At 39.5% G+C, this 17,500-nt stretch overlaps 1 protein-coding gene across 1 annotated transcript in view; it reads right to left on the minus strand.

Annotated features, from left to right (window-relative positions):
- fgd1 (FYVE, RhoGEF and PH domain containing 1) overlaps positions 1-17,500 on the minus strand; it is a 45,766-nt gene that overhangs the window by 12,765 nt on the left and 15,501 nt on the right. Inside the window, 13 exon segments of the mRNA XM_055166435.1 lie at positions 633-731; positions 1,892-1,922; positions 2,256-2,335; positions 2,771-2,863; positions 2,962-3,108; positions 4,621-4,679; positions 6,057-6,195; positions 7,054-7,210; positions 8,425-8,683; positions 9,051-9,712; positions 13,698-13,884; positions 14,156-14,172; positions 14,174-14,432. Coding sequence (XP_055022410.1) covers positions 633-731; positions 1,892-1,922; positions 2,256-2,335; positions 2,771-2,863; positions 2,962-3,108; positions 4,621-4,679; positions 6,057-6,195; positions 7,054-7,210; positions 8,425-8,683; positions 9,051-9,712; positions 13,698-13,884; positions 14,156-14,172; positions 14,174-14,432 — 2,189 coding nt within the window.

Below are 17,500 nucleotides of genomic sequence, written 5' to 3' on the forward strand. Positions count from 1 at the left end.
GAAATCCAGAAGTTGTTATGGCCTATTTTTTTTTAATTACTTTTTGGCAAATAATAACATGTCTGCATCTTGTATTTGTTTTTTTTTTTTCTTAAATTAAAAAATGATATTCATATGAAGTTTTTATTTTATATCTTAATAATTATATGACATATTTACATTTGACGCAGAATTTTCATCATCTGACAAGCTCAAGATCAAACAGTGACAGTCAAAGCACACGTAGAGTTCTGTAGTGCAGTTAAGGACAGAAAAATGATGAGTGTTAAAGCACAATACGTTGACAGAGAGTGCCCAGTTTTCAAAGAACAGTGGACGACCCATTATTTTTTGTTCAGTGTAAGGACTGTGCAGTATAATATGTAAAGAAAGTGTGGCAGATTTTCAAAGAATATAATCTGCGTCATCAAGGGTCACACAATTCCGACCCTGGCCCCCCATAGAGAAAAAAGTTTGGTGACCCCTTCCCTAGACCTATAAGTCAAATTAATATGGATCCTTTGTTAGTTTGTTGTAATATAAAAGGTCCTACTCACTCATAATAATAATCAGCTTTAACCTTTGTGGGTTTTCCTTGTAAATATTTCTTATAAAAAAAAACAAAACAACAATGTCATCTTCATGGTGCTTACCGGTGAGTGTGGAGGGGTGGAGTCCTCGTCTCTCAGGGAGCAGGTGAGTCTGTAGTTCTCCATGGTCTGCTCATGTCTCTGGATCGTCACTTGGATCGCCTGAAACATGATCATAACATTTAGGTCTAATCTCCTGTAGTTTAAAGGTCCGATATTACTCAAAATTTACTCTTGTGAGCTTTAAGGCATGTTATAATGTGGTTACTTTCTCAAAAACATGTCTGGAGTTGTGTTTTTGTTTCATTCTCATTGGGCTGTCTACATCTCCAAAGCTCAAAAATGCTCTGTTCCACCTTGTGATGTCATGAAGCAGTAGTTTTCAAGTTAACAGATATTTTTCTTCAGTAGAGGTTGGCTATTCCAGGTCTGAAGTGATTTTCTCAGTGATTCTAGTGAAGGTTAGCCAGGCCTCCGCTCAATTTCATTGCTCTCCAGCGACTAGATCAGGAATCAGAATACACTAGACGGTTTGCAAGAACCCCGGAAGTCATAGACCACGCACCGGCCAATCAGCGAAGAGCTGTGAAGCCATGACGTCAAACTCAAGCGCCTGTCTGGGTCCCTTTTGTGGTACAGCACAACAGTAAACAAAGTGGTTGAGATGGATTTAGACGAAGACATACATTCTGTGTTGGCAACAATTCCCGAGATCGAGGATTTAAAGCCGGAATAAAGAGAATGTTTGCTGAATTTTATCAAGGAGAAAGACGTTATTGCCCTTCTTCCTTCGGGATTTGGTGCATTACATACGTCATGACGAAATAGCAGTGATTGGTTGAATAAAAAAAGTACCTGCCTACAGTCGGGCGAACGAATCCTAATGCTGCGAGATCAGTTTGATGAATCAAGGCTAAGTGAAGGTGTATGGAGTTTAAAAACACAGTGGAGCACGTCCTGTATTACCACACGGCATCAGAAGGTGGTACAGAGTGTTTCACGTTTGAGACAACAACTCAGCCCAAATATACAGGATTTGTGTGATAAACATGTGTGAATGAAACAAAACACAACTCCGGGTCTGTTTTTGATGAGGAAATGTAATAAAAAAGCGTAATATGGGCTCTTTAAATAACTAGTACCAGTAGAAGACCTTCAATACAAAAGGTAATTATATACATTAAAACTGTAAATGACCTTGACAGTGGAAATTAACTTGTATATATCAGTTTAACATGTTTCTTCACCATCTCTTTAACTAACAAATAAATCAGCGTTTTATTTAGCTAAAACAATATATTCAGTGTGTGTGTTGTTGTTACCTGTATCCAGTCCCTTTTCTCCTCCTCTGTCCTGAAATCAGAGAGGGTTCAGTCTGAGCATGTTTATCACAAGATCACAGCGTTTATTTACCTACAAAACAACTGCCATACTTCTGCTTCAGTCATGCTTCTAACTCACTGATAATGTCTCGATTTAAAGATAGTATTTGAGAAAGGCTAGAAAACAAGTACCTCTACCACCACAGCCATAAAATACTTCACTTATTTTTTACATATTTTTTCATATTTCATAACTTTTCTGCTTGTCTGAGCTATAAAACACCTGTGATTAAACAAATGACATATGACATATATTTGGTTAAACAGGTGCTGTGTTTTTATAATAACAGTATATTTCTTGTACCTGGCCTGTAGCTCCAAAGATCTCTGCTTCCCTGAAATGAGGAACGTCCGAGGAACTGCAATGCTACTGGTTTCCTTCAGCTGTGAACGACAAAGAAAAAAAACAGTTACTGTCATGTCATTGGGCGCATTCAGAAGAGTCCCAGCCCAGTTCAGTTCTGATGTATAACAGGTCTTGTCACCATATTTACTGAATGCTTATAAAAAAGGTCTAGCGCAGGTCTAGTCAACATAGTGACTGAATGCTTGTAAGAAAGTTCTAGTCCAGGTCTAGCCCAAGTCTAGTCCAGGTCTAGCCCAAGTCTAGTCCAGGTCTAGCCAGTCTAGCCCGAGTCTAGCCCGAGTCTTGTCACCATAGTGACTGAATGCTTGTAGAAGAGGTCTAGTCCAGATCTAGTCCAGGTCTAGTCCAGGTCTAGTCCAGGTCTAGTCCAGGTCTAGCCCAGATCTAGCCCAGGTCTAGCCCAGGTCTTGTTACCATAGTTACTGAATGCTCGCAGAATAAACGTGTCTCACCTCCATCCCGTCCACATCGATCCGGGCTCGGACTCCGTATTTCTGACCAATCAGGCGCAGTTTTGGGACACAGTACAGCAGCCTGTCATTGAACTGAACAGACACACAATAAAACAAAATTAAAATCTACTCACAGAAAACTCTTTTTGACAAATAAGTAGAGAATAGAGAATAAAGACTGAAGTGTTCACCAGTATGAGGTAGCGGTCCTGTGTGGTCCCGTTCTTGTTGGACAGTTTCAGCATGTGTCCCTCTTTGATCAGTTCGTTTGTTGGATTCACGATGTCCTCCTCTCCTCCCAGTAACTCATACACTTTTAGTAACTTCCTCATACGCTCCTGGAACAATAAAAAATAAATCAATAAAAATAGGTTGAAAATCAGTGCTAAACCAGAACTACCACAGAAAACAACACGATGGTGGAAGAACAGAACAGTAGTAGATGTTCAAGAAATACATTTAGTTATTTATTTATCATTCATTTGTTTTTCAAAATAAAACCAAAAATAAGAAAACGAAAAAACAACTATTTTCTTCGTTATTTGTCTCCAAAAAACGGATAACGGCCGTTTCTAGTTCCTGGGACTTAAACTGCAATGCCGGACTTTTGTGCCACTTAAGGACTGAACCAGGACTGAACCAGGACTGAACCAGGACTGAACCAGGACTGAACCAGGACTGAACCAGGACTGAACAAGGTTTAAATGAGAACTAAATCAGAAGTGAACCAGGACTGAACCAGGACTAAACAGGTCTAAACCAGGACTAAACCAGGACTGATCCTAGGACTGAACCAGGAGAACTAAACCAGGACTGAACCAGGACTAAAACAGGACTGAACCAGGTCTAAATGAGGACTAAACCAGAAGTGAACCAGGACTGAACCAGGACTGAACCAGGACTTAAACAGGACTAAACAAGGTTTAAATGAGAACTAAATCAGAAGTGAACCAGAAGTGAACCAGGACTAAATCAGGTCTAAACCAGGACTAAACCAGAACTGATCCCAGGACTGAACCAGGAACCAACTACAAGTGAACCAGGACTGAACTAGGACTGAAACAGGACTAAACCAAGTCTAAATGAGGACTAAACCAGACGTGAACCAGGACTGAAGCAGAACTAAACCAGGACTGAACCAGGACTAAACCAGGACTAAACCAGCAAAACTTTGGAGACAAAAAAAAAAGAAAAAAAAAGTTGCTTTTTTCATTTTCCTATTTTTGGTTTTATTTTGAAAAACAAATGAACGACTGATACACGGATTCACCTGGAACACTTCTTGCATAAAACTTGGACAAATCACTGGTTTTGTATAAATCTGCTGGGACAGGGGACACAGGGCTCAAAACTGGGACTGTCCCGAGTAAACAGGGACGTCTGGTCACACTAATTATGATTTTGTATATTTATTTATGTCGAATCGTCATGTGGGAGGTAAAAGCTAAGCCCAGGAGAGATCACTAAATTACTCAAACCTGCTTGGATTACATACAAAACCACTTTACGCATGTTTTTGATGACGAAACAATATTATAACATGGTAGAAATCTCCAAAAAAGTCAATTACTGTCAGATACTCTCTCTTTAACATAGTAGTAGTGTTAGCAGTAGTACTGTAGTATTTGTAGTAGTAGTATTCCAGTCTGCTCCATCTTAATCTGTACTGTACATTCCCACATTGGGTTATAAACTGTGTCTTGTGGTGGCTGCTGCGCTGGAGGCCTGCCTTTAATTAGAGCATCTTAATTACAGGGGAAAGTGAACGCCTCGCTGTGAAAGGGGCGGGGTTTGTTTACACAGTGGGCGGAGCTTAAACACACACATAATGAGGAAAGTGCCGGTTTTACCATTTTCTTGATGGCAGCGTTGGAGTGCTCTGCTGCCGTGGCGATCAGCTCCAGAGACTCTGCACAAAAACAAAAACAAAAATATATTAGATTTGTTTTGTAAATATAACTTTGAAATTTAATTATAGTTTTATTTTTTAGCCAGTTCAGAAGATGCACTGACTCCTTACACGATACAGAACTGAAATAAATGTAATATTTCTAGTGTATGTTAAAGATGCACAGTGTAACTTGTCTCCATGGTGATGTAATTCATTTCCCTGATTGTTCCACAGTATGACATTAATCTTACCGTGCATTTGTTTAGCATTTTTACAGTGAAAGGTGTATAAGGAAAGGTATAATTAGTATTTTGACACAATGAAAGCAACCTACACAACCTCAAAACCTAATTTAAAGGTGCGATATGTAACTTTTCAGCTGCTTGTTTCTATGGATATGTAATCGCTCAGCTTAGAATGTTCCACAGTGTGACATTAAACAGCTCTACCTTATATTTATTCAATTACAGGTGGTTTTAAAGCTCAAAAATACCTAGAAAAACATAAATTCTGACTGTGAGTGGGGTCGCCTCTCCACAGATCTGACTCTTGACATCTGTGACTTGGTCTAGTTTGGTCTCCATGTTGATAGAAAGCTTTAATGCCATACTGTGAAACCAGAAAAGTCACACAATGCATCTTTAAGTCAAGTTAAAGTTTGTGAAGTTGCAGGAAAACGCAAGAACTACTTACAGGATACAGAAATTAAATGTTGATTTGAAATAAATGTAATATGTCTTAGTTTATTTTTTAAATGGTGTATGTTAAAGTGGTACAGTGTAATTTGTCTTCTTGTTTCCAAAGGTGTAGTATTTTAACAACAAAAACAATCCAGGACCTAATATAACATAAAAATATTTTAAAGTGAACAATTTTATCAACTCCTTTTTCACCCACATCCATTTGTGTACCTTTCTATAAATAACCTTATGTCCTGTCAATCATCATATAATTTTTGTTGTTGTTGCTGTCTGTAGCTAAGATATATTTTTATTACTATATTTCTATATATTTTTTTACTTGTACATATACATTTAAATAATTATGCCTTATTTGACATCAGTCTTTTACTATTTCTGCTATTTATTTGGAATTTATTATACCATTTCTCTTTGTTATTATAATATGCTGTGAGCTACTGTGGCTAAATAATTTCTCTTGTGGATCAATAAAGTTTGTCTAAGTCTAAGTGTAAATACAGTATTCACAATCCCTCCTCTGCACCAAACACCGTCCAGTCTCCATCAGTCAGGTCACATGTCTAAACTACGTCCCCCGTATTTGTCGTCCAAGTAGGATCCATTACAAAGGAGAAATTCAATTAATTCTGTCAGCTGCACACAAGTTTTTTAATCTCCTTTGCCATGTCGCCCATACACTGTCCCCGTGTCTTACTCTGAGCGTCGCTGTAGTCGGGGGCGTCCTCGGGCAGTCTGTGCAGATAATCTTTGAGCAGGAGTTCGTATCGGGGAATCCTCTGAACAGGCTCCAACATGTGATGCTGTAGAGTCAGGTTTCCACAGCGCTCCTCCCTCTGCAACACAAAACACATGCATTTGTAGAGTAGTAATAATAACTTTGTGTCCACCTTTAGTAATAGAAAAAAAATGCAAACTTAAAGCTGCACTATGTACCTGTTTTTGTTACACATGAATGACATAAAACAGCTCTACCTTACATTTATTAAATTACAGGTGATTTTATAGCTCAGAAATACAACAAGAAACACTGGCTTTAATATAATAATAATCATCATCATCATATTAGTGAGTTATTAGTAGATTTTGTGTCTAACTATAGTAAAAGATGAACAGAAACTGCAAATTTTCAATGAAAGTGGGTCGAGCTAAAATATAACTGACCATATCTTGGGGTAAAATTAGTTCTATTTTCAGACTAAAGGTCCTATATTACACAAAATGGACTCTTGTGAGCTTTAAGTTATGTTATAATGCTGTTTCCTCATCACAAACATGCTTGGAGTTGTGTTTTGTTTCATTCACACATGTTTAACACACAGGTCCTGCATATTTAGGTTGAGTTCTTCTCTCAAAAAAGTAAAGACTCTGTTCCACCTTGTGATGTCCTGAAGCAGTAGTTTTCAAGTTAACAGCTACCTTTTGCCTTTATTTCAGTCAAGATTGGCAATTCAGGATCTGAAATTATCCAAATAAACTGAACAAAACACAACTCCAGGTCTGTTTTTGAGGAGGTAACAACATTTTAACACAGCTTAAAGCTCACAAGAGTCAGTTTTGTCTAATATATGACCTTAAAGCTGGATCTGATTTAATAAAATGTCATATTCAGATGTTTTTTGCAATGAAATGATGAAAACAGATAGTAAAAATATTTTTTCTCACTTACTTATCAGTTAAGTATATGAACATACCTGTATATCTTGTATTATGGCCTTGAACGCAGCTGACCGCTCCATCCAGATGTTGACCAGCTCCATGGCTCGGTCAAAGTTCTTCACATATTCTCCGTACATCTTTAAGAACGGGGCCAGTTTCTGCAGGATGTCTCCAATCCGAGGATTCAAGTCCCTACGAAGAGCAAACCATGTGTTACAGAGACGCACTGCTACCTAAAGGGGGCGCCAATGTGAAGCAATGAATTTGTAATATATATTTAAAATACAATAATAGTACTGTATCTATCAGGCCAGGTCGGTCATAAAATGTACTTGTATCTACTAATGCTTCTCGCACTCTTTTTCCCCTCAAAAGTTTAGTTTAGTTTTAGTTTCATTTGGGGCAAAGCTTTAGTCGAATCTAGTGACTTTCAAAACACTTACAAAACACTTTTTATAAATGTAAAAGTTTCTCTTCAGGTAAAATTTTGACAGGATAAAAATAATCATTTTCAAATATTTATTACGATTATTTCATTCCTTCCTTTTCTGTCCTTTCCTTTCCTTCTTTGTTTCTTTTCTGTCCTTCTTCCTTTATTTCCCCTTTTCTTCCCCTTTCCTTTTTTTTTTTTAATTTTCTTTCTTTCCCTCCTTCTTTCTTTCTGTCTTTCTTTAATTCCTTCTTTCCTCCCTTCTGTCTTTCCTTCCCTTCATCCTTCTTTCTTTCCTTTTTTCCTTTCCTTCATATTTCTTTTTCTTTCCTTCTTTCTTTATTTCCCTTTTTCTACTTTCTTAGTTTCCTTCTTTTTTCTTCCTTTCCTTCTTTCCTTCCTTAATTCCTTCCTTCCTTTCTTCTTTTTTCTTTCTTTCTTTCTTTTTCTTTTCTTCCTTCCGTCCTTTCTTCCTTCCCCACTTCCTTCCTTCTTTCCTCCCTTTCTTCCTTCTTTCCTTCCTTCCTTCTTTTTCTCCTTCCTTCCTTCCTTCCATCCTTCTTTCCTTAAATCCTTGCATCCTTCTTTCCTTCCTTGCATCCTTCAGTGCTCGTTCCTTTCTTCCTTACGTCCATCCTTTCATCCTGCTTTCCTTAAATCCTTGCATCCTTCTTTCCTTCCTTGCATCCTTCAGTGCTCGTTCCTTTCTTCCTTACGTCCATCCTTTCATCCTTCTTTCCTCCCTCCCTTCTTTCTTTTTATCTTTCTTTCCTTCCTTCCTTCTTTCTTTCCCTCCTTCCTTCTTTCCTTCCCTCCCTTTTCTTTATTGCTTTATTTGTTTGTTTTATGCTTTTTTCCATAAAGGATCAGCCTTGGTTTTCACTTTACAGAACCATCGTTGTCATAAATCAGCGGACCTGCTCTTTCTGTCTTATCGTGTTGAACATTTGAAAAACAGAACCGCAGAGTCACTGACCACTCCTCCATGCGTTTCTGCAGCGCGGGCAGGAGGAACTGTTGGTGGAAGCAGTAGATGGAGCAGATGTTTGAGAAGATTCCCTGGACCACGTCACAGGGGAACGAGGAGCGAGCCCGGGACTCCTCCATGAGACGAGCACAAAACACCTGAACAACAATGACAGAACGCAGTACTCACATCAGGTTTGCGGTAGTAGTAGTGGTAATGTGTAGTAATCAGTGGCCTAGTAGAAATATTAATAGAAGTATTAGTAGTTTCAGTAGTAGTAGTTTCAGCAGTAGTAGTAGTATTAGTAGTTTCAGTAGTTTCAGTAGTAGCAGCAGTAATGTATGGTAATCAGTAGTAGCCTTGCAGTAGTATTAGTAGTGGAATTCAGTTGTAGTAGTAGTTTAAGTAGTAGTACTAGCAGCTTCAGTAGTAGTTTCAGTAATAGCAGTAGTATAGTGTTAGTTTAAGTAGTAGTAGCAGTAGCAGTAGTAGCAGTAGTAGTAGTAGTAGTAGTAGTAGTAGCAGTAGTAGTAGCAGTAGTAGTAGCAGTAGCAGCAGCAGTAGCAGCAGCAGTAGCAGCAGCAGCAGTAGTAGTAGTAGTAGTAGTAATAGTAGTAATAGTAGTACTCTCACCTCGACTGAATCCTGTCTGTCAGTCTTTGTCGCGGGCAGCACCAGTGTAAGCTCCGCCTCTTCCTCCAGATCGCTGTCTCCCTCCTCGGATAAATCCCGCCTCCTCCTGACCCCACCCCCTTCTTCTCTGATGTGAGCGGGGCTGCATGAATAAGCCACACCCCCTTCGTCCACGCCAGCAAAACAGAGCTCCTCGCTGTGAGACGGGGAGCTGATGCTGTCAATGCCGCTGTCCCGATTGGCCAATTTTCCATCCGTCTGTGAGGAGGGGAGGGACAAGCGCTCATTCAGCAGCTCTGATTGGCCGATGACCTGCGGGGGCGGGTCTCTCAGCTCCACTATGTCCTCCAGGTGTTTTTCTGATGCGCTGTACCCAGATTCTAAAGACAAGCGTTTGTTGACGTCTGCACACGCCCCCAAGTCCTCCTCGTCGTCATCATTTTTGGCACTTTGCTCTTGATCGATTGGTTGATTTTCTTCTACTACTGTTTCGGTTTCAGGCAGTTTGTTGTCTGGGTCTAAAAGTGGGACTGGAGATGAAGGAGGAGAGGGAGAGGAGCAGGTGGAGGAGGAAGAGGAACACGGGTGACATGTGATGTCGCTGACAGGGAGGCGGGGACACAGGGCTCCGCCGGTGATGTCAGGGACCATGATGAGCTGCTCACTGTGGGAACAAAACAGGGTCAAATATAAATACATATACTGTATTTTTCGGACAATAAGCTGCACTTTTTTCATGCTTTGGGTGGTCCTAAGACTTATACTCCAGTGCGACTTATATATTAAAATTCTCTCACTGACAGCCATGAGAGGACGCTCTAGGTTTGTGTGTCAGTATCGGCTATTCCTATTACTCCTGTACCACTGTTACTTCACTCTACTGTGCAAGTCTCCTGCAGAAAAAGTCACTGTCCTGCTGCAAGTAGTGAAATATGCAGGTGAAAATGATAATCAAACAGCAGAAAAAAAGTTTGGAGTGAGTGAGAAACTTGTGAGGGACTGGCAGAAAGCGAGGATGGAGAACACAGTTTCAGTGCACCATGCGCCTTTCCTGGAAGTCACTGGATGGATCGACAAAACATGAACTTCAGTGACACCAAAACCATCCTGTCGGGATTCAGAAAGGCCAGAATAATTCTAACTGGAATTGATGCTGAGTCTATCGACAGCTACACAGAAGAGGAAGCGGTGCTCCGTAGTTAGTTCTATATAGTTCTATAGGAGTTGCTCAGAAGTGACACCAAGGATGAAGAATTCAGTGGATTTAGTGAATTGAAGTGAGAAGGAGAATTTGGTAAACTTGTTCTGTTATGTTGTTTATGCTATAGTTATCTGAATAACTGTTCATATGTTATGCTAACACACTAGACGCCTATTCAGCCTGTTACTACTATAACATGACTTTCAAGATGAAATGTTGGTTCCTGGTCTCTGATTTTATAAAATAAATTCCCCCCAAAAAGTGTGACTTATAGTCCGGTTATTTCTTCATTAAGTACTATTTGGCTTACGACTTATAGTCCGAAAAATACAATGTATATGTTATATAGGTTGCACCAGGAGTCTCCATCCTGTAGCTTGGGAGCTGCTGGTAGCTCTCCATCCCCTTCCAAGTAGCTTGCCATGGGATTTCTGAATTACACGTATTGTGCTGAGTATTGTGCCTATTACCATTATGCATGTATCATTTTGATGCCTAACTTTGTGCCCTCCTATGGATAATGGTTTATGTTCTATTAGTGCTGTCATGCGATTAAAAAAATTGAGAGATTAATTAATTATGATCTGTAATTAATTAATCTAATTAATCTCATTTTAATCTCACCTAAAAATTGCTGAGAAAAGCCTTCAATTTGAGGTATTTTCATTTAAATTCATTATTACATTATTGTGGCAGATCAAAAGACTGATATAGATTTTAAAAAGTGACTTTATAAAGTCATTTATTGTTTAACAAATCTCTCCAATTTGGCTGTTGAGCCCAAGTCTCCATGAATAAGAAACTGTTTGCTGTAAAGTAGCAAAGACGAGGAAATCTGAACATAATAACTTTTGTCTACTTAAAGACAATAAAAAGTCCAGTCTTTCCTTAACCATATTAAAAATATTATTGATAGAGAAATGCTTTATATATGAGATCACTGATTTTAGTCCTTGTTTTAGTCCTGGTTTAGACCTGCTTTAGTCCTACTTTAGTCCTGGAATGGATTAATCCTGGTTTTAGTCCTGGTGTTAGTTCTGGTTTGGTCCTGGTTTAGTCCTGGTTTAGACCTGGTTTTAGTTCTGGTTTTAGTTCTGGTTTTAGTTCTGGTTTTAGTTCTGGTTTAGTCCTGGTTTAGACCTGGTTTAGACCTGGTTTTAGTTCTAGTTTTAGTTCTGGTTTAGTCCTGGTTTAGTCCTGGACTGGATAAGTCCTGGTTTTAGTCTTGGTGTTAGTTCTGGTTTAGAGGCGCACAGGAGGAAGCGCGGTTTACGCAGCGTAGCGAGAAAACATGATCCACACGCGGCTCACGGGAGCACGTCGGTGTCCGCGCAGTGTCTACGGAAGGAAACGTGGTCCGCGCTTTCTCAGGTTAATGACGATGATGAAGGTGTGTGTTTGTGTTTGTGTGTGTTTGTGTTTGTGTGTGTTTGTGTGCGTGTCCCCTCATGTGGCAGGTCACTATAGGACAGTAGTGCAGACATCATGAGCCTATGCAGGTTGTTTTCACCAGTGACATTTAAGTTGTAGGCGATATTATATTACTTATTTTCTTTTATATTTCACGTCGGGAGAATAATTTCCAAGACACGAATGTGTTTTTACCTGTGCACTGCTGACTCTGTTCTACTGGCTCTACGACCTCGTCCATTGTGCCTGACGCCGCCAACTTTAACATGACGTTTACATCACTCTTACTGCGCGCGTTTTGTGTGGGTTTCCAGCAATGAGAGGAATTACCGAAATAAAAAAATGTATAAATGTGGTTTTTGTGTGTGTGTGTGTGTTATTGTCCCAACAACACATAAAAACAGGTTTTATAATAAAGCAACTCTCATACAGAAACACTAAAGTTAGAGATTAAAAATGAGATTAACTCGATTAAAAAACATAACGCGTTAAATATGACTGTAATTAATTAATCGCAATTAACGCGATAATTTGACACCCCTATGTTCTATAGACATCTAACTGTACCTCATGTAAGGCCACGGCTCTTATATTTACTCAGTTACTTGTGACCGCTAAAACTAGTAGCTCTGGTATTTTCGTTTTGTAAAGGTAGCTCACCGGAGTAAAAAGCCTGGAGACCCCTGGGTTACACTTTATGAAAAACTACATCTTCATTTGTTATAGTAAGGCATGAAGATAGGATTAATTCATCATGAACAAATACATTTTAAGTTAAGTTTATTAAAGATGATTCAGATTTATGAGGCTTCTGATATTAATTAAAAGGACCCATATTGAGCTACTTTATGATTTATGTTATAAAGTTGTTCCTCATCACAAACAGACCTGGAGTTGTGTTTTGTTTCAAGCTGAAAACACAAACCTTGAATATTTAGGCTGAGTTCTTCTCTCAAACCGAAAACACTCAAGTGATGCCAAGTGGTAAAACAGGAATCATTTGGATGATTTCAGTCCTGGAATTGCTAATCCCTACTGAACTGAAGGTGAAAAGAACTGCTGACTTGAAAACACAGCGTGGAAGGTGGAACAGTATTTTGAGCTTTGGAGATGTAAACAGACTGATAACAAAAACACAGCTCCAGGTCTGTTTTTGAGTAGGTAACAGCATTATAACATGGCTAAAATCTCACAAGAATCAATTTGGTGTAATATAGGAGCTTATGTATGTTATGTGTTTATTTTTTGTAATTTTTTTTTTTGTATTTCATACATTTTACAAATTCAGAATTAAAGCTGCATTGTAGGGATGTAACGATATCCAAATCTCTCGGTACGATATTATCATGATATGCGATATGGTACGATATTTATTGCAATATTTTGGAGAGGGTGATATAATTGTAGATAGGACACTTTTTTGCTTTTAAAATACCCTGACAAGATGTTGGTGTGAATTATTACTGTCATAATCCCAATAATTCAAGTAAAAACATATTTCTTCATGTTGTCTGAGTTGAAATGCATAATGGGATATGTAGTTCCTGATGTTTTTTAGCTATGGCTACAATAAAACCATGCTTTTATGCAAAGGATTTTGTAATTCGATATACTGTGACAGCTCACGATATTATTGTGACACTTTTGACGATACAATATCACGATATTTTGGTTACTGTTACATCCCTAGTCCATTGTGTAACTTTTCTGGTAGAGGGTCCGATAAATGCTTTTCTCCATGGAGATATCATTGCTTTGTTTGGAATGTTTCACAGTATGGCATTAAACCTTTCTTTCATCATGGAGACCAAACCAGACCAAGTTACAGGTCAGATCTGTGGAGAAGTGATCCCGCTTACAGTCAGAATGCCTTTTTTTTAAAATAAAACCACCAATAAAACCACCTGTAATTGAATAAATGTAAGATAGAGCTGTTTAATGTCATACTCTGGAACATTCCAGGCAGAGCAATGACATAACCATAGTAACAAGCAGAAAAGTTACACAGTGTGTTTTCGAGATTACTAAAAATACGCACCGTTCAAACTTCTCGATGAGCGACAGTACAGAGGTGGGGGAGGCCGTGGCATCTCGGGGGAGGGGCCTGAGGCTGCGGGGGTCCGAGGGGAGGGGCCTGCAGGGCGCTGGTGGGAGGGGCTTCTCTGGAGCTCGGGGGCGGAGCCTGGGCGTGGACACCTGCTGGAGGTGAGGCGGCTTTGGAGGAACTATAGAAGAGAAAGACGTGTTAAAGAGCCGATATTATGCTATTTTCTGATCTGTATCTAGTCAATAATAAAAGGCCACTCATACAAAGCAACTTCAGGTGTGTTTTTAATCAGGTAACAACATTCTAACATGGCTAAAAACTCACAAGAGTCAGTTTTGTGTAATATAGGACCTTTAGACTAGGACCAACCAGGACAATATTACATCTAAACCAGGACTAATCCAGGTCTAAACTAGGTTAAGAAACGTATCGCAGATGAAAATTCTTACTCTGTGGTTTAGGCCCCAGAGGGCAGTCTCTTCCTGGTTGAGGGAGTCAGAGCGTCCCCTGGCAGCTCCGGAGGTCCTGTGTCGTTCACCAACAAAGCCTCGTCCACGGGCCCTAACCCTGGGTCCACATGCCCCGCCGCCTCATCCAGAGAGGCCGGGCCAGAGCCGGACGCCGACGTGTCCGGGGCATCCAGAGGTCCCTGAAGTCCACACGGGGAGCAGGAGGAGGGGTCGAGGGGGGTGGGCTTCAGCGCACTGGGACTGGAGGAGGACGGACCTGTAACAGACATTTATCAAATGTAAATAAATAAATGCATAAATAAATAAATAGTAGGTAAATATTAGGAAGGTGGAAATGATTGTAAACAGTAAGCAATCCATTTTCTGCAATGACCCATTTTTCAATACCTGCAGGACCAAAGTCAAGATCTTAGTGGTGAAAACTGAACTATGTATTTAAATCAGTCTAACTAAGCACTGTCTCTCACAAAGCTCTTGGTGCATGACTATGAAATATTTAGCCAATAGCACAACTTTAGAACAACAGAAAGTGAAACAGGGTGGACCCCGTGTCACTTATCATCTCTCATCACAAAACGTCATAGTGACTCATGCCTCAAGTTTGAAATAAATAAAATGTTTCACAATTGGATGAAGACAATGTCTAACCGTCAGAAATGTGTCACGAAGTTCAGCTTTTACAGAAAACTTGAAGGGGAAAGTCATTTATGAGAAAAAGAAAGTTAGGCCTTGACTTTTCTGGTGGATGGTTGGCCAGCTGCTTGTCTCCATGGAGATTCCTGGAATGTTCCACAGTATGGCATTATGCATGTCTATGTCCATGGATAAAGCAAGCAGGAAGCAAACAGGATCCCACTAGACCAAGTTACAGGTCAGATCTGTGGACCACGTTCAGAGAAGAATACATGTTATGCTGAATAATGAAATGCAGATATATTTAATGCCATACTGTGGAACATTCCAGGCAAACTGAAAAGTATCTCTATGAAGACAAGAACATGACAAACCTGCCACCATCACTCAAGGCTTAACTTTTTTTTCCTTTTTTTTTTAGCCCTGTTTAAATTCTGAATCTTAATCTGAATCTTGAATGAATGTAATCTCCCAGTGACATAATGCATCGCTGTCCTTAAGCCCCGCCCCTCTCCTCTGCGTCTAATTGTGATTGGTTACAGAGCTTTACCCTGAGCTCACCTTCATTAAACTTTGACCCCTGTACTCTTCGATTTACCCACAATTCCCTGCAGCAGGTCCAGAGCCTGTGTGTCCACAGATGTGTGCAGATGTGAGGTCAGTCAAGCACGAACCATATGGAAACATTTAGAGGCACGTTTAAATCAGCTGATCCACTCGGCAGCTCAGGGAGTCAACAAAAACTACTACTACTACTACAACTACTACAACTACTACTACTACTACTACAATACTACTACTACAACTATTACAACAACTACTAACTACAACTACTACAACAACTGCAACTACTACAACTACAACTATTACAACAACTGCTACAACAACTACAACAGCTACTACATCAGCTACTGCTACAACAACTACTACAACTACTACAATTACTACAACAACTACAACTACAGCAACTACAAATACTATAACAACTACTACAACAACAACTACTACAACTACAACAACTACAACTACAACTACTACAACTACTACAACAACAACTACAACAACTACTACAACTACTACAGCAACAACAACTACAACAACTACTACTACTACAACTACAACTACTACAACTACAACTACTACCACAACAACTACTACTACAGCAACAACTATAACAATGACTACAACAACTACTACCCCTACTTCAACAACAACAACTACAACAACAACTACTACTACTGCTATTACTACCACAACCAGAACCAAAACCACAACCACAATCAAAAGCAAAACATGTTTACAAGATGCAGTTGTTATATTTATAGCCACAGTAATTTTTGCACTAAGAATGCAAAAACACTATGTATATATATATATTTGTGTATAGTTATACTGCAATGTAAGGCAAACTGAGTATTAGTTGGTGGAAGATTTTGTTTTATGACTAAGACTAGTCCCTGTGTGTAATAATACACAATATACTATTACTACTACTACACATACTGTACTGCCGTCACTTGAGTGGTAATTTATATGATGGTATTTTAATAAGAATACAATGTAGAAGCAGGGTTTGTGCGTTAAATGTGTGAAGGAAACACAAGTCCAGGTTTGATTTGATGTTGAAATATTATAACATAGATCAGAAAATAATACAAGCACTTTAAAATCACTACACTTGTTTTGTTTGATTGTCAATAGATTTCTAATTATTCCATTTTGTGCTGAGTCACGCTTTGGACCAATTCAGCTTGATTGATTTTTCACGACTCAGCGAATATCGAACCAGGATTCTCCAGTTTATCGATTCACAGCAACCTAAATGCAAATAAGGCCTGGGAAAGTCAGGAGCCAGTATTCAAGGACTGTCTTAAGAAGGTTATTGGACCTGGTTTGGACCTGGTTTGGTCCTGGTTTGGAGCTGGTTTGGTCCTAGTTTAGTCCTGGTTTAGTGGTTTGACCCCGTTTAGTTTTGGTTTAGTTTAGTCTTGGTTTAGTCCAGGTTCAGTCTTGGTTTAGTCCTGGTTTAGTCTTGGTTTATTCCAGGTTTAGTGCTGGTTTAGTCTTGGTTTAGTCCTGATTTAGTCCTGGTTTGGTGCTGGTTTGGACCTGGTTTAGTTTTGGTTTAGTCTTGGTTTAGTTCAGGTTTAGTCCTGGTTCAGTGCTGGTTCAGCGTTGTTTTAGTCCTGGTTTGGTCCAGGTTTGGTCCTGGTTTAGACCTGGTTTAGTCCTGGTTTCGTCCTAGTTTAGTCTTGGTTTAGTCCGTGGTTCAGCCCTGGTTTAGACCTGGTTTAGTCCCGGTGTAGCCCTTGCTTGGTAGTCCTGCAGAGTCAGTTTTCTTTTCCTGATTTCTTGGTCATAAATCAGTAATATTTTCTCCTAAAGATAAAAGTCACCTGCGGTAACCTTTGAACTCTCACATTTCACCTTTGACCTCGGTGACGTGACGGCGGCTTCTGGAACATTTTCGATTTTGTATGAACTCGTCACAGTCCATAACTCTGCAGGAGCCAGACCACGCTCAGGACAGCAAGATTTTAGTTGAGTTGGATCAGAGTTTATCGGACCAAAGAGCGTGAAAAACCTCTGTCCAAACTTGAGACTAATCTGTAGCACGTGTCTCTCAAATGCAAAAAAACATCTCTCGAAAAAATTCTTTTATCATTCAGAACAAAATTTCCACTGCAAAAA

Source organism: Boleophthalmus pectinirostris, unplaced genomic scaffold (assembly GCF_026225935.1).
Source record: "Boleophthalmus pectinirostris isolate CB_2022bp ecotype Guang Dong unplaced genomic scaffold, ASM2622593v1 HiC_scaffold_8, whole genome shotgun sequence".
Lineage (NCBI taxonomy): Eukaryota > Metazoa > Chordata > Actinopteri > Gobiiformes > Gobiidae > Boleophthalmus > Boleophthalmus pectinirostris.